The sequence below is a fragment of the Camellia sinensis genome, chromosome 5 (assembly GCF_055761805.1).
Source record: "Camellia sinensis isolate YWXY chromosome 5, ASM5576180v1, whole genome shotgun sequence".
NCBI lineage: Eukaryota > Viridiplantae > Streptophyta > Magnoliopsida > Ericales > Theaceae > Camellia > Camellia sinensis.
In genome coordinates, this window is record NC_138965.1 from 32,983,520 (window position 1) to 33,008,539 (window position 25,020).

General features: G+C 36.5%; 1 protein-coding gene across 1 annotated transcript; it reads left to right on the forward strand.

Annotated features, from left to right (window-relative positions):
* Positions 1–23,453: 23,453 nt before the first annotated feature.
* Positions 23,454–24,236, forward strand: LOC145791312 (uncharacterized). The gene has a single exon (XM_082871662.1). The coding sequence runs from the start codon at positions 23,454–23,456 to the stop codon at positions 24,234–24,236; it is 783 nt and encodes a 260-aa protein (XP_082727788.1).
* Positions 24,237–25,020: the final 784 nt, after the last annotated feature.

The window sequence follows — 25,020 nt, forward strand, 5'->3', positions numbered from 1 at the left end:
TTGAACAAAATAAAGCACAAAAAAGGAGAATAGGGACTCACCCTTGAAGACCAATCTTTGACAGCTCCTTGGCTTGAGTTTGGTGGCTCTTTAGCTCTGAAAATAGCCCTGAAGCTGCTGGAATGGATGATGGTGATGTGGTGCTAGGTGGTGGTGTGGAAATGGTGTACGGCTTGAGGGTTTGGAGCTTGAAAATATATATATAGAGAGAGAGAAAGATACAAGGCAAGAGGCTTGGGGGAAAATTTTGTAACCCTAAATATGCAGCTGGAAGGCCTGCTATATAGGCAAAAGAGGGGGGAAAAAGGGGGGAAAAATGGAGGGAAATGAATCAAGTTTCCCCCTAAAAATGCAGTCTCTCCGGATACAGAATTTGGGAGGAAAAAGAGGGTGTATCTGCACTGTACTTGATGCAAGGATTCTGGCCGGCCAGTTATTGAGACTGTAGGTGGCCGGCCGGCCCTCCCCATGGCCGGCCGGCCAAGGGTCAAAAGGTTCAAGTATGATTAGTGGCCGGCCACCTCAAATTGGTGGCCTCCCATGTGTGCACAACACAATCATGTGGTCAAAAACTGGAGATAGTGAACCAGGAGAGAGAACAACCCACTTTTCAAAGGGGTTCAAAAGGTTCAAAAGCAATTACTGGCTGGCCACCAAATATTGGTGGCCTCCCAAATGTGTACATCACAAATATGGGGTTTAGGGTGCAGGAAAATGGTCCAAGGGTGGTCAACATTGGCTTTGAAGTGAGAAAAAACGGGCGACGAAGGGCGATGAAGGGATAAAGTTGGCTGACAGAACAATTACTGGCCTCCCATCCTTCTACGGACTTCTTACCAATGAAACAGAGGTCCCTGACAAAAATAAACTCAAACCGATGCAAAACGAAGGTTCGGGGGCCGAAACGCGCAGCTCGAGGCCCCGAAAACTGACTGTTAGGCACCGGGAGTGATGTTCGACCACGAAGTCGGTTTCTTGGGCCACAGTGTCCCTCAAAAGGGAGCAAACAAGATGTATGCCAAAAGCCGGAGCAAACGGAGGTGGTTAAGCGGTCCCGAACCGAGGCCCACGGCCAACGGCTCCGAAAAATCGGAAACCGGACTCCAAACAGGCAAAATGGCCTACGACCACGAAACGTAGCCTACGGCCACTGAGAGATGATCTACGGGACCTCTCCCTCCCTTCGGGAAGAGAAAACAGAGAAAACAGAGCCTGGTTCGCAAACCGAGGCAAAGCACAAAAGAGTCTGGAAGTCCGGAGGCAAGGCTCGCAGCCGAGACTCTAAAACTTCTGAACGAGCACAATATGCAACATCACCAAGCGCTCAATCGGTGACGTCTGAGTCTTAAGGTCGGTCAAAAATGGGGTGTCTACACACCCCCTCTCCTTGTTGTCCTTGAAAAGGGCCATTTTAGCCTCATTAGTGAGCACCTTGTTTAAGTGTATGTTGGCTATGCCTTAACTGTTTTTTTATGACTATCTTGCCATGATATAGCATTGTCGTGAGTTGGCTTAGGCACACCATGCTTGCTTAGCATACATGTCTTGTAATGCCATGAATTGCTTTAACATGCCTTGTGCTTTGAGCCTTGTTTCTAGCATGTTTTTGGCTTAGCTTTGTGAAGCTTTTATGCTTGTTTTAGTATGCTAAAGGTTTGCTTTTGGTCATTTGAGTCGTCCATGCTTTGCTTTGTATAGCTACCGTGCAAACTCTCTTGTATGTCTTGAGCATTGACCTCTCTAGCATGCCATCCTTGCATCATTTAGTGGTTTGGCACTACTTATAGCACCATTTCAGTCCTCATGGTATGCTTGCATTTGATGTCCCTTTAATGCCTTAGAAGGTTGTCATCTTATGCTCCATGTGTGGCCTCTTTTGTATGCTTGAATGTTCGGACCACTTATATGCCATCAAGGTGTGTCCTTAGCTTTGTTTAGGTCTACCTCGAACCTGTTTTAAGTCCTTTTAGCTTTGTGGGGCTTGTTTGACTTAGCTATGGTTTAAGCCCCTTAGGCTTTCCTTGAATCTTGGACCATTGTTGCATGTTTAGCTTGTCTTGTTTACCCAGTTTGGCACCTTTATAACATGATTTTCAGAGCTTTCTGTGCATGCTATGTGTCCATGTTTATCCTCTTTTAAGTGTGCTTAAAAGTTGTCTCCATATGCTTAAGTGTTTAGGCCTTAACATGTGCATGTTTGTGTGTGTTTTGCCTCTCATTCCTTAGTGTGTTGGCCACTGTTTTGGGCCTAGTATAGGGCTGCCCAAATTGGTATAAGTCCATTGTTTTCATGTTGTTTCATGCTCACCTTGTGTGTTGTCATATACTTAGCCTATTGCATGTGTTGTATGCTTCAATCGCTTTGCATTTGGCACGCATTCTCTTGGCTAAGTTGCCTAACATGTTGTCCATGTTGCACCTTGCATGCTTGTATGGTTAAGCTTGAATAGTTATTCCATGTCTTCCATACTTATTTGCTTAGGTTGTGTGCCTATTGCTTGCTTACTTGTTTGCATCTCATGTTGCACTTAGCTCACATGTCTAAGTTGCATATCATTGCATGCATCTTTCACCTCTTGATCAAGCCATGATAGAGGTTGAAAGCCCCCTTTGAATGTTTCTATGCATTGCATTTCATTTGAAATCAAAATGCACGACTTGGTTCCTTAGGCCATCACGCATTGAAATGCGCGATTGGTGGTTCGAGAATCAAGGAACATATCCCTTTGAGTCATAAACATGATAAGGGATGTGTTGGTGCACACATTTGCTTGAAATGCATTGCCATGCCTTATTTTTCCCTCTACTGCTGTCAAAACAGTTTTCTGCAGGAAACTTTGGCCGGCCGGCCATCCATACTACCGACCGACCAATTATTGATGGCCGAGAGCTCAACAAATGGTCGATGACCATCCGGACATGGTCGGTGGGGTTTCCACTTGGTCGGTGGTGATCCACAGTGTCCATAGAGCATACCTTAGGAGTCGTGCAATTTTTAGAAGAACAGAGCAGGGGAAACAGAGGCAAACTTGTGCATGACAATGGATTTCCGAGCGGAGCTGAGCACGCATTGCATTGGGCCCTCTCCCGAGGCTGTTTACTGTTTTATTAGATTAGTTAATTTGCTTAACTAGTTTAATTGGTCTGTAATATTTAATTAGCTTGTAGGTTAGTTAAATCTGTATTATTCTTTCGGTCTCTCCGAGCGAGGGCAAATTTGTAATAAGTGTGGGTGCGTGTGTGCATGTCATCCAACCCCCACTTCTTTTTCCCTTTTACTTACCTGCTTTGATGGTTAGTACTAGGGCATATTTAATTTAGCATCCTTATGCTATGCATGCGTGCATCATTCATCGGTATTGCATGCATTGGGCTCGGCACATCATGCTAACTGTATAGTATTTCAAATCTAACTTGAATACGTGTATCAAATGGTTGCATTTCACATGCCATCCTAGGATTAGCCGAGCCTATCCTGATTGCATTTGGTATGCGTTACATTAGGCACTTAACATGGACTTGGATCATACATTGATTGCTAACGAGTTCTTTGTTTTGGCTTGGAGTACACCGTATGTATTTTGTGCTTTAGCATCTCGCGCGAGTGTGAATGTTAACATGACAGCATGCTTCCCATGTGGCTAGATGCTTATGTGATATGAACTACCTAAATGCCTATGGGTGAAGGTTGGCTTGCTTGAGTTGGAACAACTCATCAAAATCCGTGTTTTAGCCTACTCACGATTAGCAAATTTCAAAACATTTTCCAAACAAACGGATATGCGATGCTTTGTTCCGAATTAGGCGATCTAGTCTATACTTGTTTTGCTGTGCGCATCACATAGTAATTCTAGCTAATTAACCGGAATAAGAACACATATCGTTTCAAAATTGGATATCATGATTAGTAGAGGCCGATCTTCGGATCGGGCGAGAGGGGGTGCTCATAGCTGACCTTCCCCAATCGTACCTAAGTTCCCAAGCCGAGGCAACTCTGGTGATGACGAACACGTGGCCTTAGGCAAACGAGTCATGGTTTCCTAAATTCTCTCAAAATAAAATATTTAGGTGGCGACTCTGTATCTGGCAAAGCAGTCCATGTTTGGCACTTCTTTACAAAAATCTGTTTTCCAAAACGATTTGTCAGATTTGGACTTTTTGGTTCAGATTAAGAATCGTAACGATTTGAGAGTCCGAACTGTAGTGAGCCCAAAACGAACAGAACGGGAATCATCCTCCCGGGACGTTCGGGGACGTCTACAGGATGCCACGAATACCTTTCAGAAATTGGACAATCATTTATTTATAACAAAATATCATTTCAGAAAAACAGATTATATCATATCATTTCATTCAAAAAATACTTATAGTCAAACATAGCTTTACAGAGTTGTTATTCACAAATTGCTTCAGAAACAGAGCAAACAAATCAGACAGACGGTTGCACGTGACCTACACAGACACATATTGAAACACATGTTCCGTAGATATTTAACTTATTATATTTCCTTCCTTAGTGTGTTTCTAATTCATATCCTCAATATTATGGCCTAATACATGGCTTAAAAATGCCTAAGATAGAATAATGATGCAATCATGCACTTTGAAACACTTGCAAAATTTTCAGAAAAAATAGGGCAGTTCACTCAAGCGAAGCTTTGGTGGTTCGAGCGGACCCCTTGGTCTGCAAAAGTACTGGAAGCTCTCATTTTACGCTCGAGCCAACTTCTTCGTCACTCGAGTCAAGACTGAAAATAAATGGTGGTTGCTCGATCGGTCTTTTGGTCACTCGAGCCAATCATCAAACTCTACAAAACTCCTGAGAGCTCGCAATGTGCGCTTGAGCGGCAGTTTGGTTGCTCGAGCGATGCGACCAAATTCTGGAATTTTCAGAATTCGACTTCAAGTTCAAAACACATGTTTAAAGCTTCAAACCTATTCTTTTGGGCCACAATTTGTAGAAAACACTTAGACACTTGTATAAAACCATGAAATGAAGATCAATTCATAAAATTAAGGCCTAAAAGCATGTCAATTCTTCAAAACCAAGTTGAAACTTCAAACTTATATACATGCATGCAATAACTCAAGCTCCTTACTTTCAAAACATACAACATGATTAAGTATGAAATCATGATGAGCTCTCAAGATTTAACAAGGATATACACATGTATGTAGGAATTCTTGGAAATCAAACTCAACACATGATGAATTATGCATGCATGCATGATTGATTTACTTTTAAGTTCTTCAATCTTAGCTTAATTCATATGCTTAAACTCTTAATTCTCTTGAATTCATATATTTGACTTCTCAAATTCATAGTATAAAAGTTGAATTCTCACCTAAATTCGTGGAATAATGAAGAACTAGCCAAGCCTTCCCAACTCTTCTTCAATTCCCTTAATCCTTGCTCAAAGCCTCATTCTCCTCTCTCTAGATTGTTGATTCACTCTCAATTCCACACTCTTCTTCTCTGTCTTACGTTGGTTGCTTAAGATGATGATAAAAAACGAGTCTACTCAATTACAAGTGGCCTATTTATATGATAGGATTAGCTTAAACTAATTAAATGTGATAAAGTTTAGTTAATTCAACTAAATAATTAATTTATTCTATTATTTGACTCTAAATCGAAATCTATTTAAACTTACTAGAAAATTTAAAAAACTCTAAATAACACATTGATCTAATCAATTTTGCGTTCAGATGCCGATAAGGTTTTCAATTTCATATCAAAATAGAAACTTAGACAAATATTCCTGCACAATAGACAGATAGGAATGTACATAACACACAAGTCACACAATTAACACATGATTTCATTTAATCACTTAATTAACATTCTTAATTATGGATTAACAGTTAATTACAGATCAGGGCTGTCACATTGGACTGTCATAATTTCATGTATAGGAACCAAAATAAGATTTGATGCAAAGTGAAAGGGTGCAAAGTGTAATTTACTCCCTTAGAAAATTGACAAGTGTTCCAAAATTGTAAAATTTAATCTTCAATTTAGACGGAAAAATCAAATTGAAACCTTAGAAAATTAACAAGTATCCCAAAATTATTAATTTTAGCATTCAATTTAGACAAAATTGCCAAATTGAAACTAGATTTAAAGTGTAGAGACCAAATTGTTCAAATGGAAACCATAGGTACTAAAGTAAAATTAGGGTCAAATTATAAAGGTGAAAAGTATAATTAACCCCTAATCTTGAAAAATCTTGAAATTAACAATTTGGCAAATCTAAAATGATCTTTTGAGAGAATCAAACTTGAGATTTTAAATCTTATTATTAGATCTTTACTGCTCAACCAATTCATGAGCAAATATCATTTTGCCTCCTATATTATCACTCAAAAATCAATTCAACTCATTATTTTGTTAATATCAATTTTATAACAAAATATTCAATTTTGCATGAATTTACCTCACCATCAATTATCGTCTATAACTAAACAGAAGTTGCTAATGTGGCATCCAAACTTTGTTTGATATTTCATTTTACTTCTCAAATTATCTTTAAAATATTAATTAGACTCCTGAATAAAATGAAATTTGGGGTCTAATTGATATTTTATTCAAGAGTCTAATTGATATTTTGGAGATAATTTGGGAATAAAATGAAATTTTAAACGAAATTCAATGCGATATCTGCAATTTTTGTTTGATTATAAACAACAATTAATGGTGGACGTAAAATTAATTCAAAATCAAATAATTTAACTATAAAATTAATATTATTACAAAAAAAATAATGAAATTAATTTTTGAGTTACAATTTGAAGGATAAAATGATACTTGATCCCACTTCATTGGATTTGTTGAGTAAATGGGGATTTGGTCAAAACTCCTTTATAATAAAATTTAAATGTATTAAAGACAAGTAAATTTTTTTTTAAAAAAAGTTCAATACATATCACTATTATCAAAATATTAAATTTTTAAAAAATATAATTTTTTATTTAGTTATCGATTTTTAATAAAATTAGTATTTTTAGAATCCTCTCAGTAAGATCTATCAAATAAGATCTATATTGACTATGAAATTTAAAAAAAAAATTAAAAAAAATTATTACCATCATTAATATAAATAATAATATATTATATTTTGTGAGAATCTCTATCATTATTTCTTAGTTAAACTAACCCGGGCTGTTTCCATTTGCCACGTAATCGGTGATACACGCACGTTAGCAAAGTACTTAGATAATCACGTGAGATTGATTTGTCTCCATCTTTACCGTCCGCTTGTTTACAATGCGTCTTCCATAACTCTTTTTGGTCCCATTTTTTTTTTTTTTTTTATATGGGATGCTGAAAATACACAATGTACTTTCATAATTTTTTTTTCACAAATTAGAAAATCTCAATTAATTTTTATTGATCAAGACTTCAAAATCATTAAAATAGGGGTAAATTATACTCACCTCCCTTAAGGTTTTTGACAAATACAAGAACCCCTCCTCTAATTTAAATAATTATATAAATCTCCCTTACTTTAACTGACATTGTTCAGATTCTCACATTTTGTCAAATTAGAGCAAACGGTGTTACTTACATATAGTAAATGATCTTATTACCCTTCTTTTTTAGCACAAAAAGGTGTCCCATCTGTTTATGTCATACAGTAATTAAATTATGAATTATTTTTTAGGATTTATTACTCTTATTACCTTTGCTTTTTTGGATTTATTTTTTTAAAATATTAAAAAAAATTTAATAAAATTTTATTTTTATTTTTAATATATAAATTTTATTTAATTTTTTTTATTTTAAATATTTTATTTATTTTGTAAATATTTAATTTTTTAAAATTTTAATATTTTAAACTCAAAACACAATTCTACACTCAAATCGTAACCAAACACATAACTCAGAATTCGATTCAAAAATTATTTTCAAATCTCATAACCATACACATAACTTGAAACTCCACACTACTTTCAAAATTCTATACTCAAATCGTAACCAAACACATAACAAAAAAAATTAAAATATTTAAAAATATATTTCTAAAATAAAATAAAATATTTAAAATAAAAAAGTATTTAAAATAAAAATTATAAAATATGTAAAATAAATAAATAAATATTTAAAATATAAAATATTTACCCTAAAAATATAAATCCAAAAAATTTCAAAATATGACTCAAAGCTCTTTTCATAATTTATAACTAAACAAATTTTCTTTTTTCAAAACTCATAACTAAAAATACGACTTTACACTCAAATCATAATTTTAAAAAATAAAATAAAAAATATATTTTTTAAAAAATTTCGTTTAAAATAGAGTTTTGAAAAAAGTTTGGTTTTGAGTTTTGAAAGAGTTTTGAATTGAGTTTTGAGTTGTGTGTTTGGTTATGAGTTTTGAAAATAATTTTTGAATTGAATTTTGAGTTGTGTACTTGGTTATGAGTTTTGAGTAATTTTGAGTTGTGTGTTTGGTTATGAATTTTACAAAGATTTTCGAAATTTTTTAATTGGAATTGTGATTCTAAAAGAGAACCAAACATATTTATTTATTATTGTTTGGTTAATTAATTGTTTATGCTTCTAGTGTTCACCTCACTGTAAACTGAAATTTTGATTGGAGTAATATTATAAAATAAATAAATAAGATACATTTTAATAGTTGTGGATAACCTGTATGTTGTTGTGTTTTTAAATAAAATGTTACAATTACAAAAAAAAAAAGAAAAAAGAACACTGTTCTGGACGTCCGGCCAACATTTGGTATTGATATATATAGATGGGTTGAAAACACTTGATGGAATTATTATGGGCATTTTAGTGTTTAGCTTTGACAACATAAGCATGTTTTGTGAAGTGTATAAACGATAGTAAAAAAATGAGAGAATCTTAATATTGTCAGGTAAAGTAAGGGAGGTTACTGTAATTATTAAAATCATAGAAGAGGTCTTGGTATTTGTCAAAAAATTAGGTGATGTAAGTGTAATTTACCCTTAAAATAACTAAATTACAAAATATAAACAAATTTTTAAGATGTCTAGAATAGTGAAAATAGATAAACAATTTGGAACATAGTATGTCACCTGTTTTGAAATAATTGTTTTCCGTCATAAGTAAAAATAAAAAATAAAAAATAGAGTCATTATCAAATAACACATAAAGTGTAATAAAAAATATTTTAAATTATAATCAAAATAATAATTACAATAGGTTCTAATCAACATTATAATGAATCATAACTAACACTATAATAAATTATAATTAAATCATAATCAACACATAGAGATGATAACCAAATATTATCAATATCGTAATCAAAGAATATGGTACACACAACCCAACAATCAACACAAAGATAACATAACCCTCATAATGAGGGAGAGGTAAAGGGAATTAATTTTATTTTATTTTTATTTTTTTCATATGGTTAACACAACCACAAAAAGTGGTTCATTTTAAAATGTCAATTTACTCATATCTTAGGATTTTACAATATTATCATTTTAGTGATTACAGGAGTGGCAAAATTGGCACCAAATTTGCAGGGAGAGATTTTTGGTGGTGTGCTATTCAATTTCAGTTGCAACTTGGAAGGAAATCAACTCCAGAAACAATTTCAAGCTCTTTGAGCCTCCGTTTGGGAAGTAGGTTGACTTTTTTATTTTTTGACTATTTTAGTTTAGACTAAAAAGTTTAGTTTGAAAAGGGCTTTTTGACTTTTTGATTTTTTTAACTTTTTTTATAAGAGAAGAGTGTAATAATTATGTGTTAGATATGATGTTTTATTTGTTGTAACTAAAATATTTTATTTTATCTTTTATAAATAAAATAATTTCAAACCTCCCTGCTCAACGGAGCCCTCAGAGAAAAAAATTGTAGGTCCAAAAGAATGGACCTTCATTTTATCATTCCTATCCATCATGTATTAGCTTATCATGATCAAACCATGCTGTAAAGGAGGAAAAAGTGGGAGTGCTTAGCTTTTAGAAGCGATTCGTTTCCCCACTTACCCTCTTTATTGGGCCTACAAACAAGCAGCTCTATTTCGTAACGTTTACGTTTTCAGGTTATATTTATAAAAATTTTATAAATTAATTTTTATTTATTTTTTGTTTATTTTTAAAAAAACATAAACTACAAACGTATTTGGTAATTGACAAAATGTTTAAAAAAATTTAAAAATATAAAAAAGAATGAGAAATGGCAAGTGGTGGCAAGTGGCGGCAGAAGACGGTAGTAGAAAGTAGTGACGATAGGTGGTGGTGGGTGGATGGGTGGGTGACGGTGGCGGGTGGTGGTGGGTGGGTGGGTGGTGGTGGTGGTAGCGGGTGGCAGGTGGGTGGCAGATGGCGGGTGGTGATGGGTGGGTGGTGGTGGTGGTGGTGGTAGTGGGTGGCAGGTGGGTGGCAGATGGCGGGTGGTGGTGGGTGGGTGGGTGACGGTGGCGGGTAGTGAGTGGTAGCGAGTGGGTGGTGGCGGCGGTGGTGGCCGGTGGTGGTGGCAGGTGGGTGGCAGATGGAGGGTGGTGGCAGGTGGTGATGGTCGGTGGGTGAGTGACGGTGGCAGGTGGTAGCGGGGTGGGTAGTGGTGGTGGTGGTGGTGGTGGTAGCAGGTGGGTGGCAGATGACGGGTGGTGGTGGGTGGGTGGGTGACGGTGACGGGTGGAAGCGAGTGGGTAGTGGTGGTGGGTGGTGGTGGCAGGTGGGTGGCGGGTGGGTGGTGGTGGTGGTAGGTGGCGGTTGCTGGTGGTGGTGGGTGGCTGGTGGTGGATGGTGGTGGCGGGTGGTGGGTGGTAGCGAGTAAGTGGTGGTGGTGGCAGGTGGGTGGCGGGTGGGTGGTGGGTGGTTGTGGCGAGTGAGTGGCCGGTGGGTGGTAGTGATGGGTGGGTGGCCAGTGAGTGGTGGGTGGTTGTGGCCAGTGGGTGGCAGGTGGCTGGTGGTAGTGGGTGGCTGGTGGTGGCGGTAGGTGGCGGGTGGTGGATGGTAGTGGCAGGTGGTGGGTGGTGGTGGTGGCGGCGATGGGTGGGTGGTGATGGCGAGTGGGTGGCAGGTGGGTGGTGGCTAGTGGGTGGCAAGTGGATGGTGGTGGCGAGTGGTGGGTGGTAATGGCAGGTGGGTGGTGAGTGGTGGTTGCAGGTAGTGGTAGGGGTGGGTAGTGGTGGCGGAAAACGGTGGTGGAAAATAATGGAAGGTGGTGGCTAGTGTTGGGTGGTAAAAAAAAAAAAACTCAAAGCTGAAAACGGAAACACATTTTTTGAGTTTATGTTTTTTAGCCAAATTTATAAACTGAGACCACTGATTTATAAATTAAAAATTTACCAAACAAGTTTTTATTTGAGTTTTTAAAATTTTTGTAAATATAAACAGAAAACTAAAAACGTAAGTGTTACCAAACGGCACCGCAACAATCATTGGTTTAATATGTCAGCAAAAAATATTAAAGGTTGTTTGGGGTGTTTTAAATAAATATATTTTTTGTTTTTTTGAACTAAAAAATTAAAGAAGAAAATATGAATATTTATGTTAACTTTTTGACTTTTTATGGAAAAATGTGTAATAAAAAATTATAAAAATTGATTTGTAGGGAAAAATTAGGATTGGGTGTTGTGCAGCCGTAATTGTTGACTTTTGGTGAATAGTATTAACTTTTTAACTTTTTGAGTAACTTTTTAATTTTTTGACTTTTGTACAATATGTCAAATTTGGGCTTAGAATCTACGCACACAATACGAAGACTTATTTGACATAAATTGAGGGTGCTTGTTTAGATTTTTTTTGAGCTAACTCATAATTTGTAATTTAAAAAAATTATTTTGAATTATTTGATTAAATTTATTTTAAACAGTTTCTGATTATGATAATTTATTTTAATTTAAAAAAGTTAATTTTGAGAAATTGCTCACCTCTTACTTCTGATTATTAGCTTCTGCTGTGGACATGTTAATTTACGGTTATACTCTTAAATTTTTTTATTTTTTATTTTTTTAAAATAGAAAAAAGACTCAAATGAGCTATAAATTATTATTATTATTTTTTATGAGAAATGTCGACAAGTAGTGAATAACAAAAAATAAAAGTTAATTGAAAAACTTACTTCACAACTTATTTAACAAATACTACTCAGCAACTTAAATCTATAATCCAACCGCTACACCAAACATATTAATAGCTTCTGATTAAAGTCATAATTTATAATCTGTTAAGTTATAATTTATAATCTATAATTTATAATCTGTTTTAACAGGTACATCAAACGGAGCCATTAAATATGTACACTTGTTTAGATAAGTATATTTATTTAGGATACGTTATCTCTTTATTTTTATATATATTTTTTCGTAAACAATTAAAAAATATACTTATTTAGATCATTCTAAATAACCTCTTAATATGAATGATTTAAATCTCATATCCACTTAAAAAGTTAAGGCCTCGTTTGGGAACAAGTTTTTTTAGTAACTTTTTGACTGTTCGGTTAAAATATGATGTAAAAAAAACTAGTATGTTTGGGATGAATTTTTTATTTTTTTATGAAAATATATACAAAAAGTAGAGAGAAAATAAAATCTTTGACTTTTTGGTATAGGTTGTTGGCTTTTTGATTTTTTTAGTGACTTTTTGACTTCTTAACTAAAATCACTACTTGCCAAACGAGACCTAAGTCTATAAATAAAGAATTCATCTAATATATATATATATATATATGGTGTTTTAATTTTTTAATTTTTTTTAAAGATTTTTTTCACTGTTTTAATCTCTTTTTAAAACTCTACACTCATACTTGTTCCAACACCAAGTACCAAGACTGTTAGGTTTTATTCTTGGTAACCCCGTCTGACAAAACTCCTTTCAGTTGTATTTATTTTCACACTTTTATTTCAGTGAGACTATGAGTGTTTAGATGCGAATTCAACTCGAATTGTGCTTTTCAGAAAAGTTTGTGATGATAATACTTTCAAGATTGCCACTTCGCTGATTACGGCGGGGTCGAGGGGCAGCGCCCCCGAAGCAAAATGCAAAAATGCATTCCAAGTTGCTTGTCTGCTCGAACGGACATTACCCCGCTCGAGCGGAGAATTCCTGGTTCCAGCAGTTTTGGTCACCTGTAAAAGTACTGAGATATGTGATTTCGCGCTCGAGCGGGTTCTTTAGCGCTCGAGCGGACCTCTGTTATATGACACGCATATTTTGCTGAAGCCGCTCGAACGGGCTGTTTGGCGCTCGAGCGGAGATCGCGGGACAGATTCATAAATTCGCATGTTGGATCAGATTTTAGGATTACAACTCCAGATCTTCTTTTTGGGTTCTAGGGTTTATATCTGGGGATACTTTGTGAGTTTTCTTTGATATTTTATTGAGTATTCAACTCATGGTTTAAATAGAGTACATCAAAGGTTTTGTTTGCTATACACAAGAGAGAGAGAGAGAGAGAGTTATTCTTCGGTGGATTTTGAAGAATTCGAGCCTGAAGCTTTGGTGGATTCCGGGATGGCTCATTGTAAAGACAATTTCGAGGTGAAGACGGGTTGGAAGAGGCACATAGAGGTTGGTTCAATTAGGCATGGATTCGCTAGGTAATTGAGAGTATACCTGTGTAATTCCTTTGAATCTTCTTAGTGGATTGTTTTGTGACTGTTGCCCGTGGTTTTTTTATCACAGTTGGAGGTGTCCAATTGTGGTTTTTTCCACGTAAAATCGTTGTGTCTCTTTGTCTTGATTGTTTGATTGGGATTGTTATATGCTGCTTAAAATTGATACATAATCACAAATCAACATCTAGAGAATTTCTAGATTTTTCAAAGAAAAACCATTCCCACCTTCTTAGACTTTGTGAACGGGCTTTCGGCAAGATCTACAATATGTAAGGCATGGAGAGGGTAACAAGAAAAAGATATGTACCATAAAATAAACTTCGAAAGTGAAACATGTGGTTCTTTATAACTTTGTGTGGATTATTTTTAAAATGAAATGAATGATTTTAAGGAGTTGTTTGGAATGGTCTAAATAAATGTATTTTTTGTCTTTTTATGAAAAAATGTGTAAAAAAGTAAAAAAGTGATGTGATGAAAAAAAGATAAAAATATAAATTATATATGAAATGTCAAACTTGACCTAAATATTTTCTTAAGTAATATTTTATTATAATTTTTCATTAAATGCTTTTTCAGAGTGCCTATCATTGGTTAGGAAGTACAAAAGTTATCTATATTAACATTGAAGTTTGTTGATAGTCTTAAAGTATTATTACATAGCATTTATTTGAAAAATGTTGTAAAAGCTTTTATGTTATCTTGGCATGTAGGCTTTCAATCCCATATTGTTCGACTTCAGTATGCTTGTTGGAGGAGTGTTCGGCGGAATTCCTCAAAAGGAATATTTTTGGGGCGTTGTGCCTATGTGGATCCATACATTTGCAAGATAGGTAGGTCTTCTAAATGTTTGTTACATTTGTTTTTATTCTGTACTCAAAAGACAACTGTTGGATTGTTTATTCTACCATTTCAGAATGTGCGAGGCATCATTTATTAATTTTAGGTAGACTTTTCAAAAAGTCTATGATTAGGCTTACCTAAAGAGTTAGAAATTTTATAATTTTTGGACATAAAGTCTTGCAAAGTTAGATATGTTAGATATATAGAGTTAGATAGGCATTAAGTTATATTTTGTTTGTATTTACCCATTGTAAGTCTATATATTGGCCTTTATGCCAACATAATGAAGCATGTAAATTCTCTCCATATTCTCTCCATCTTTGAGCTTCCTTCTTTGTCTCTAATTTCTCTACCTTAATTCCATAACTCCACCATAATTCCATAATAAAAATAGTGATTTTTTTATCTCAATGTCCTAGTAATAAAATTGAAACTTTTTAAAAAGTTTTGTTGTTAAAGTTACTTTTCTATAGCAGTTCGAGTAAATTTTTGTTTCTCTTTCCGATGTTTTGAATTATTTGTTGTTTCTACAGACCAAGACCCTCGAGTCTAATATGATGAAATTATTTCCTTTTATTTATTTATTTTTTGGAATCGAGGTTAATTCTAAGTATATGAATTGGATTATTTTGTTCAATGGGAGTTGTAAATTCTTGAAAAAAATTTAAAATTAACTACAGTTAATTACACTTTACTTCCCTATGATTTAACTAAAATACGCATTACCTCCTTGTAGTTTAAAAATATACACAACCTATGTTACCAGAAAACATTAATATCCTAACAAATTACGTATTGGTACGCACATTCCAAAAGATGGTACACTTTCATTCTAAAATGATAAATTTAGTGATCCAAAATGATCCCAAAATTTTTTTTTTTCCAATATATTTCCTTAAATGTTACCATAGGAGAAAAAAAAATCAATTATACGAACTAAAATCTAAGGTGAGTTAAGTTTTAATAAGACAAAAACATAAAAAATGGGTCATAATTTTCATAGAAATGATTTACTACATGAAAATATATATATATATATATATTATTGGATACCTAATAATTTAAAGAAAACTACTCTAGAACTATATTAAATTGTCAAGTGTAATATTTATAAGTTTACACCTATCGTATCACATCTTAGAATATGTGACGTACTACGTTCCCATTCTCGATCCTGCTCCATGTACCGGAACAATCCTATTTTAGGTTACATAGTGCGTAACTTCTCGTGATTTGGAGTAAAATATAAAGTCACTGTCAATAACTTTTACAAAAGTCTATATTACCCTTATTTTGTTATTTTGTTGTTTAATTTTCTTTTGTATGACATCGCAATCCAATCTCTCAGCGTATTGGAGCTTAACCCACGACGTCACCAGTTGTTTTCACATCCAATGACCATAATCTTTCTGTTTTTTTCACCGTTCTTCAGCACTCACTATTCTCTTATTTATTTATTATTTTGTTTTATGGAAGAAGCCATGATTCTCCTATCTGAAGCAACCACAAACCAAAACCCAATTCCAACTTACGGTGCACACATTGATAAATCTGCTTAGTGTCAGGTAAGATGTTGTAATTGAAAACATTCTTGTTTGTCTTGGGTAGTCTCTAAGTAACTTTGTGTACATCTATATATATATTCACTATTGACTTACCAGTCTTTGCATTACAAGTTGCAATTTTCATTAAACCACCCAAACTATGTTTCTTTAATTCCAATTGGATCCAATCCGTTTCACAAATTTGTTTGGAGACTTGCTTTTGAACCTAGATATGTACATATATATATAGTTGTAGTGCTGGTGGATGGTGTATGGTGGCAGATGGTTTGCGTGGCCTTGGGTTGTTGGACGAATTGAGAGAGGTGGTGTTGCAGGTTGCAGCGAAGACGAGGAGAATACAAAAAACAAAGGATAAAAGTGTCATTTTCTCAAATATTTTGCACCACACGTATAATTCAGAGTGTGTCAGAGACACATTGTTAATTTAGACAGATCTTGTTACTTTTACAATTCACTCCAAACTATAAGGGTGTTGTGTGTATATTTTAAAAGATAGGGGGTAATGTGTTTTTTGATTAAACCACAAGGGCTAAAGTGTATTTAACCCAATTAACTATTTACCGGCTAGATTTTATGTTTTTACAATTGTACCGTATCAATCAAGGTTGCAGTTTTTTATTGTTCTTACCGTGCTAGTTTAGCTGTATGAGAATGCCCTTGTCCTTCCTTCATTCCTTCCTTCCTCCTAGCTTTTAGAACAACTATTTGGGATTGAGTTTTTTTTTTATCGGCAAAAGAACACTTTATTGATGAATCACATATACAAAATATATGATAGAAAACATCAATAAAGAGGAGCTTGGAGCTGTAATGAGCTCTAACCTCCTAGTTGGTGAGAGACCAACACAATACAAAAACAAACAACTGAAAAAACACCCATCCAACACAAAAACAAACAAACTGAATTGACAGCAGCACAACCACTTGAGAAGCAGCACCAGTTCTATCTAATAGAGCAGATAAGGGCAAAGAGATAGCTGAATCACCCTTTCAGATGTTACCAATTTCCAGGAGCAGAGCAAAACCAGTAGATGGGAAATTCACCCATATAAATTCAGCCCATAGAGCTTCCAAGTTCTGTTCAATCCTACAGCAGCCCAAACACATTCCCTTAAGCTACATCAGCCCTTCAACCAATCCAAGCACCAAATCAAAACAGATTATATGTGACAGCACACATTATGAGCAAGCTTGGATGTTGGATCACATAAGCTAAGACAGATCAGTCACAACAGAATAACACATCAAAACAGAACCCCTTCTAAATCAATTGCACCATAACAGAAACAACATTCAAAAACAGCAGTAGATAGTTTAAACCCTCAGTGCATGATGCAGAATTTCACATTTTGTAAATTAGACACCAAATCACCAACTGAATAACAAAATGAAGGACTAGAAGCCCTGAACCACAATGCAATCTGTGTTTTGATAAGATCACACAACTTTTCGAAGTCCAACTGAGCCTTGTTAAAAATAATATCATTCCTCTGCTTCCATAAAGACCAAAGCACTGCCAATGGGATTGACTTCCAAATTATCTTCAATCTGTTAGTGCATATAACCCCAGTCCACCATTGAAGAAGACCCACTACTGACCCCGGCTGCACCCAAGATACACCCCACCATCCAAGAATATTAGACCAAACTCTCCAATTGAACATACAGCACAGCAGCACATGGGACGCAGTTTCCTTTTCCTTCATGCAGAAAACACAGTTAACATCAGAGTTGGTACTAAGGATCCCAATACTTTGCAAAAAGGTAGAAGTCTTGATCCTCCCTTTCCATGCTAGCCAAGCAAAAAATTGCACTTTCGGAGGTGCAACATTCTTCCAGATGAGATTCACCACTTTTGTAGGCAGATTAGATGGAAATTCACTCCACTTGTAGACAGACGATACAGTAAAGATACCCGATCTATCAGCAGCCCAAGACAACCCATCTAGCACACCATTCCTGAGCTCTGGAGCAGTTTGTAGTAACTCCTTCATCCTCCTCAACTCTTCAAGTTCCCATTGAAACAATGCTCTTCTGAAAGACAAATCCCACTCCCCATCTCCATTGCTTTCGCTGGTAATCACTGCCACTGATAGACCTTTATGCATAGACAAAGAGTATAATCTAGGAAATAAATTCTTTAAACAGTCAGTACCAACCCATTGATCCAGCCAAAAGCTTATGAGCCTCCCATCCCCAATATTAATCTTTGAGTCGGCCTTAAATGACTCCAGCAACTCTGGACACTTAATAGCAACCCTCAAAATGTCCCTCCACACCATAGAATATCTGGAAATTGCATCTTGATCTGGCCACCTAGCACCACCAGTCTGTGGGTACTTACTAAGAATCACTTGTTTCCAAATAGAATCAAATTCACTCCCAAACCTCCACCACCATTTGAGAAGAAGGCATTCATTCATGATTCTCACCTTTTTAATACCTAGACCCCCGTTACTTTTGCTTAGAGTAATTTCCTCCCACTTTACCATGTGAATTTTCCTTCTAAGTTCATCGCCGCCCTAGAGAAATCTGGACTGAATTCTATCAATCTCTTTGGCTACCCCTTCAGGCATTCTAAACAAAGATAAGTAATACACTGGTAGGCAATGTATGTGAAAACAAACATGAGCACTTTGATTGTGATTTTTGTTTTCGGGTTTGCTTGTCGTTTTAGAGCAATTGAATTTGGATTCTTATTAATTGGAGGAAAAAAGTTTTGTGGTAGAAAGGCCATAAATGGTAATTGCTGGTTCTTAGGCATGAGATCAATATGGAAATTAGATTTTTGTTTTGTTACTTTCGTGATATACAAGTCAGTTACATCAATTCACTGGATTGAAACTTTCTTTATTGTCCATCTATAAGCCTCTGTGAAGGCCACTAACCCAATTTTTCTGGGTTCATAAGTGATTAACCATTTATGTTCAATATGCCTTTCCCTGCATAAGGGAGGATTTGGTTTAGATTGTCTTTTTTGTTTTTGTTGGGCAAGAAGGGTGTACTGTTTCTCAACCTCTGATTATATTCAGTAATAAACTACTGCTAGATTTATTTATGCCTTATGCTTGTTGACAATGTGGATGCTTCCACTTCATTAATGTTTTTTCCCACTTGGGAAAGAACTTTGTTCTTGGAACTTCAAAATTTATTTTGTCCCAAATTCCCTAATTGTTGCAAAACAGGTTCTCTCTTAATCTCAATGACTTTATGGAGGAAAGTCATGATGTATTGTGGACTTCGTTATTATAGAAACCGCTTGAATGATGAATGAGTACAAATTACTAATTTCTGTCTTACTGTTTTGAACTTTTGCCTTAGTATAATCTTAATTGGCGTTGAAGTTTGATTGGAGGTAATATGACAGTTTAGCATTATGACATCGCCCTCCTTTTTTTTCAGATTTTTTTTTTTATTTTGATTTATTTGGACATTGTTTTGTTTTATTTTTAGAAAATCATTTGAGGGTTGGCCTTGACATAGTTGTAAGGTTGCTCCATTGCGACGTATGCGTCATGGGTTCAAACAATGGAACCAGCCTCTTCGCATGCATCTGACCTAAGACCCCACAGTGCCGGGAGCTTCGTGCAATGTGATTGCCCTTTGCCCTTCTTTTCTGAAAGCCATATAGAATTAAATTCTAAAATGCAAGGTATATATGAAAACTATAGAATAACGACGATTATGATTTAAAACTTGAGAGATAAAAATGATTTAAAATTTGAGAAGTTAGATTGTCGGAAAATTACAAAGCGTATGTATATGAAAGAAAATAAATAGTATAGTTATTACTTTTAAATCCAACTTTTGCAGCTTGCACTCATTTGGGAGGAAAAATTGGCTGACAGTTTTTATTCTTTTATCTTTGTTTCATAGGATTAGGATTCTTTAGGAAAAAAAGGAAACGTTCCACAACCTTACGTTCCACATCAATGGTTAATAGAACTGTCATGGATTATTTCTTATGCAGTCGGTGTCTTACAATTGATTAAGGGTATGAGATGTATGTCCAACCTGCCACTTACTCTTGCCTAGAGCTCCAGACAGCTTAACCGTGTTAAGTTCAATATGTTTGTTAGCATAGAGGCATAAGAACTAAGAAGGGTTCAGCATCCGGGTTGGGAAATACTTCTGTGTATATTCATGATTGATGCCCATGAAATGTAAATAGGTTCACTATATATTTTATTTTGTTAGACGATCAAGTCGATCTTTTGTCGGTGGTTGTGCATTCCTCAGTAGTTAAAAATGTGGAGATCTGGTCATGAGATTGTAAGGCCAGCTGGTAAGCAGGTGAACGGAGGATGGCAACCGGTTGTTCGTAGACATGGGGATCGAGGAGTTGGGGTTCAAAGGGGGAATACCATATACTCTGTTTTTGTGGATAACATACCAGCATCTAGGGGTGTGCATAATACTGCCAAAACCGCCGAAACCGCCAAAACCGCACCGAACCGCACCGCCAAGGCAAATTCGTTATTATTTGTCAATCGAACCGCCGGTTTTTGATAAGAAAAATGGCAAATTCTAGTGACACTTTTATCAATCCGCCGGTTTCTATTTTTCTTCCAAACCGCACCGCTATTAAATCATGTTTTATAGGATTCTAAAAATTCTTTTTTACTTAAGTTTGCTTGTTGTTCTATTCCTTAGAATATAGTATTACATTACTGCTCGAGGGAAATTTTATGTATTGTATTTGATCATTGTAGCTTCCACAGATGCTTGTAATGAACTGATGGCATAATCGTTGATATTATTATGTTGTTGCTACACTTGCTGCATCAGAAGAAAGCTTCGCAAGATGCTTAACATCACGATATCTCTCATCTTTTTTTTACTCTTTGATTTAAGTTTTGTAATTTGAATTATATTTTTTATAAACCGCCAATCCGCCCGAACCGCCAAGGCAAATCCGCCATTATTTGCCAACCGAACCGCCAGTTTTTGATAAGAAAAATGGCAAATTCTAGTGACACTTTTATCAATCCGCCACCCGCCATACGGTTTCTATTTTTCTCTTAAACCGCACCGACCCGCACCGCGCACACCCCTACCAGCATCTATGGGGGCGAAAGGTATGTCTAAACTCTTCTCCAACTTTGGAGCTGTATTGGATGCGTATATTCCACACAAGAGAAGAAGATCTACAGGTTCTAGGTTTGGATTCATAAGGTATGGTTGTCCGGTAGCAGCAAATATGGCTCCGCAAAAAGCAAATGGCCTTTGGTGTGATGACAAAGCGCTAAAGGTTAAAATGGCTGAGTTCAGAAAGGAGTATGAAACCAAACAAAGCAAGTCACAACAAGTACAGAAGAGGTGGGTTAAGGAAGGCATACACTCTGTACATGATACCCATCAAGGGAGAGAGTCCTATGCTGATGTGGTTAGAGGCAGGGACCTTTAATCTAATTCAGGTCGCATTATTAAGGTACAGAAAGTCGGTAATGGTTGGCTGCATGAAAGTGTAGTGGTAAGATTAAAGCCAACTCTTTCAGTTGAAGATTTTAAGGAGGAGTTACAGGGACGAGGACATGGAGATATCACAGTTAGAGTCGGTGGTGGAAGACAATTAGTTCTCTCATCTCAATCAGTAGAAGCTATGAAGGAAAAGTTACTGTTCATGAAGGACTGGCTTACAGTTTGGTGTGAATCGGTTGAGGAATGGGAAGACAGCATGGTCTTGGAACAGGTGAGGCAGGTGTGGTTAAGCTGTTATAGTGTGCCACTGGTCCTGTGGAACAATAACACGTTTTGCAGCATAGGTAAAGAGTGGGGTGAGGTTTTGAAATTGGACGAAGATACAGCTAATCTGAAAGCCTTCCATTGCGGGAAGGTAAAGGTAGCAACAAGGCACATGGGCACCATTAATCATACCTTAAATCTGGAATGCAAAGGTATCCTATACACAGTTCGGATCTGTGAGGAACAAATTATAGTATCACAAATAGTGAAAGAATATTGTATCTGCCAATCTTTCATGAGGAACAACGCTGATAGTTACAATTCAGAGGAAGAAGTTGAGAATATTGCAGATCGAGGCAGCAGACAAGAGGTAGAAGAGGATGATGTGGAAGTCCACATAGGCGATGAGGTGGCTAAAGACTATGACGTGGAAGAAGGGGTTAGGGTGGATGCACAAGTTAACACGAATGACTTGGAGGAGGATGCCAGCTTGAGGGTGGTTTCGGTGGTGGAGGAGACAGACATGATGGAGGGAGCGTCAGGGGTAGGCACCTCACATAAGGAGGGCGCTGAAAAGAAGCTTTGTAAAGGAGTGTTAGAGAAGGGTGGCGCACGCAAGGAGGGTAGTTGTAGAGTTGATGATGAAGTGGTCACATTTGGGTTCATAAGAAGCACGAGTGGGTCTGCTGGGAAGTAACCAGGAATTAACCTGGAAGTGAATTTAAACAGGGCCCATTTTGAAACATGTAGGATTGGGTCAGCCCAAAGGGCTGAAGCTCCACTTATTTGGGCTGATAATAGTAGCAACTCTATCACTGAATATGCTAATGGAGTGGGGCAATCCAATTTTGAGTTTAGGAGGGTGTCCAACAACCAATCACCTCTTGAACCTGTTATTGGTGACGAGCAGCCCAACTCAGTGAGTAGAAGGGTGAATACAACTTATATACGAAGGAAATATATGGAGTCAGGAGTAGAAACTAGAAGCCATAAATTTTCTCAGAAGGAGAAGAAAATAGTAGGAAAGAAATTTGTGAAGCCACTAATGAATCTAGGGAAAGGGGCAGTTTTCAGGTCAGCAGTAGCTACTATTTCTCTATCCATGGCAAGTAAGTCTAGTAGAGGATGCTTGAGATTATCAGAGGCAGAAGCATCACTTCAGATTGGTAAAGTGTTGGGGATAGCCTGTGATAGTAAGGAAGAGGAGATGATTAGCAAGCTAGAGGAACTAGAGGCCAACGATAGAAGGAAAGTGGGGTGTAGGAGAGGTGAAGCTAAATGAGTTTTCAGTTCTGGGAGTTTGGGTGCTAAACAATTCTAGTAATGAAGATACAATTCTAGTAAAAGGAGAAAAATTAAAAAAAGTCTAGCTGGAAGGAAAATCAGTTTAGTATTGATCCAAGAGACAAAGAGCTCAACAATAACTCCTGAAGTAGTAAAATCCATCTGGTACGAAGATAATTTTGAGTTTATGGCAGTGGATGCAAAAGGCAGAGCAGGTGGGCTGTTATGTATTTGGAATCCAGGGGTGTTCCAATTAAATTCTTGCTATGGCAACCGTAATTTCATCCTGTTGTAAGGTACTCTCTTTTCCTCCTTTAACTGTGTGATTGTTAATGTATATGGTCCATCGGAGGTGGCTAAGAGGAAAGAATTATGGGATGATTTTGCTCGGTTAAAGAATACTTTTTTGGGGCCATGGTGTATGGGGGGCGATTTCAACGAAATAAGGACCAACTCATAAAGAATTGGGTGTTCTCAAAGAGACAGAGGAATGAGGGACTTTAATACCATGATTGACCAGTTAGAAATGATTGATTTACCAATGCTTGGTAGGAAATTTACCTGGTGTAACTCACAAATTAGAGAGAAATGGAGCAGAATCAACAGATTTTTACTTAATCATGAGTGGCTACAAAATTTCAATTTCAAGTTATGGGGACTTCCTAGGATACTATCTGACCACTGTCCTATAATTTTGATGGAGGACGAAAGAGATTGGGGACCTAGACCTTTTAGGTTTCTGAATGCTTGGGCTCTCCATCCGAAGTTTATTCCCTTAGTGGAGGAATCTTGGTCAGAATCTCAGGTGTTAGGTTGGGCTGGGTACAGATGTCTTAAGAAGCTTAAAGCCTTGAAACAAAAATTAAAAGTGTGGAATATTGAAGTGTTTGGGAAGATTGAATTTAAAATCAAAGTTGCTGAAGAGGAAGCCCATTCTATTGAACTAATTGCTGAAGAAAGAGCACTCCTGGGGAATGAACAAGCTCGAAGAAGGGAACTAATGGGGGAAGTTTGGAGATTGAATAAAATGCTAGAATGGTCATGGTTACAAAAATCAAGAATGGACTGGGCCTTAAAAGGAGATAGGAACACAAGGTATTTTCACATAATGGCTTGTAACAGAAATAGCAGGAACTCTCTGTGTTCAGTGATGGTAAATGGTGTAATGGTTGAGGAACCTATGAAGGTCAGACATGTGGTGATGACTCACTTTAGGAATCTCTTCTCTAAAACGTGGGTTGTTAGGCCTCACTTAGGTGGGCAGTTTAGAATATTGGTGGAAGCCAAGTAGTGGATATGTTAGAAGCCGAGTTTACCGAGGAGGAAGTTAGGAATGCTATCAAGAGCTGTGAAGGCAATAAAGCTCCTGGGCCTGATGGCTTTAATTTGGCTTTCTTTAAGAAATGTTGGGGAATAGTTAAATATGAGGTAATGCTCTTCTTTAGAGAGTTCCATCAGAATGCCACATTGGTTTCTGGTCTAAATAGCTCTTCTATTGTTCTAATCCCAAAAGTGGACAGCTCATCACACTTGAGTGAATATAGGCCCATAAGTCTTATTGGCTCCTTGTATAAAATCCTAGCCAAAGTTTTGTCACATAGGATGAAACAAGTGATGCCACAGGTAATTAGTGAGGCCCAATCTGCTTTCCTGGGGGAAATGAATATTCTTGATGGGGTCCTTATTGCAATCGAGATAGTGGATGGGTGGAGAATATTTAATAGGAAAGGTTTGGTTTTGAAACTAGACTTTGAGAAGGCATATGATTTGGTAAATTGGGAATTCTTATTCAGTATGTTATCCAACTTTGGATTTGGAAATAGATGGGTGAAATGGTTGAAAACCTGTGTTACCTCCACAAAGGTGTCAGTCCTGGTAAATGGTTCTCCAACAGAGGAATTTTGTCCACAACGAGGTTTACGGCAAGGCGATCCACTGTCACCTTTTCTATTCAATATAGTGGCTGAGGGGTTGAATATTTTGTTTGAGAGAGCCAAGGAAATGGGTTTAATCCAAGAAGTTGTCACTGGTAATAATGGGGTAAGAGTTACGCATCTACAATTCGCCGATGATAC

Excerpts from the sequence above, each read along its gene's own strand:
- LOC145791312 (XM_082871662.1), top strand. The coding sequence starts at position 23,454 with ATGATTGACCAGTTAGAAATGATTGATTTACCAATGCTTGGTAGGAAA.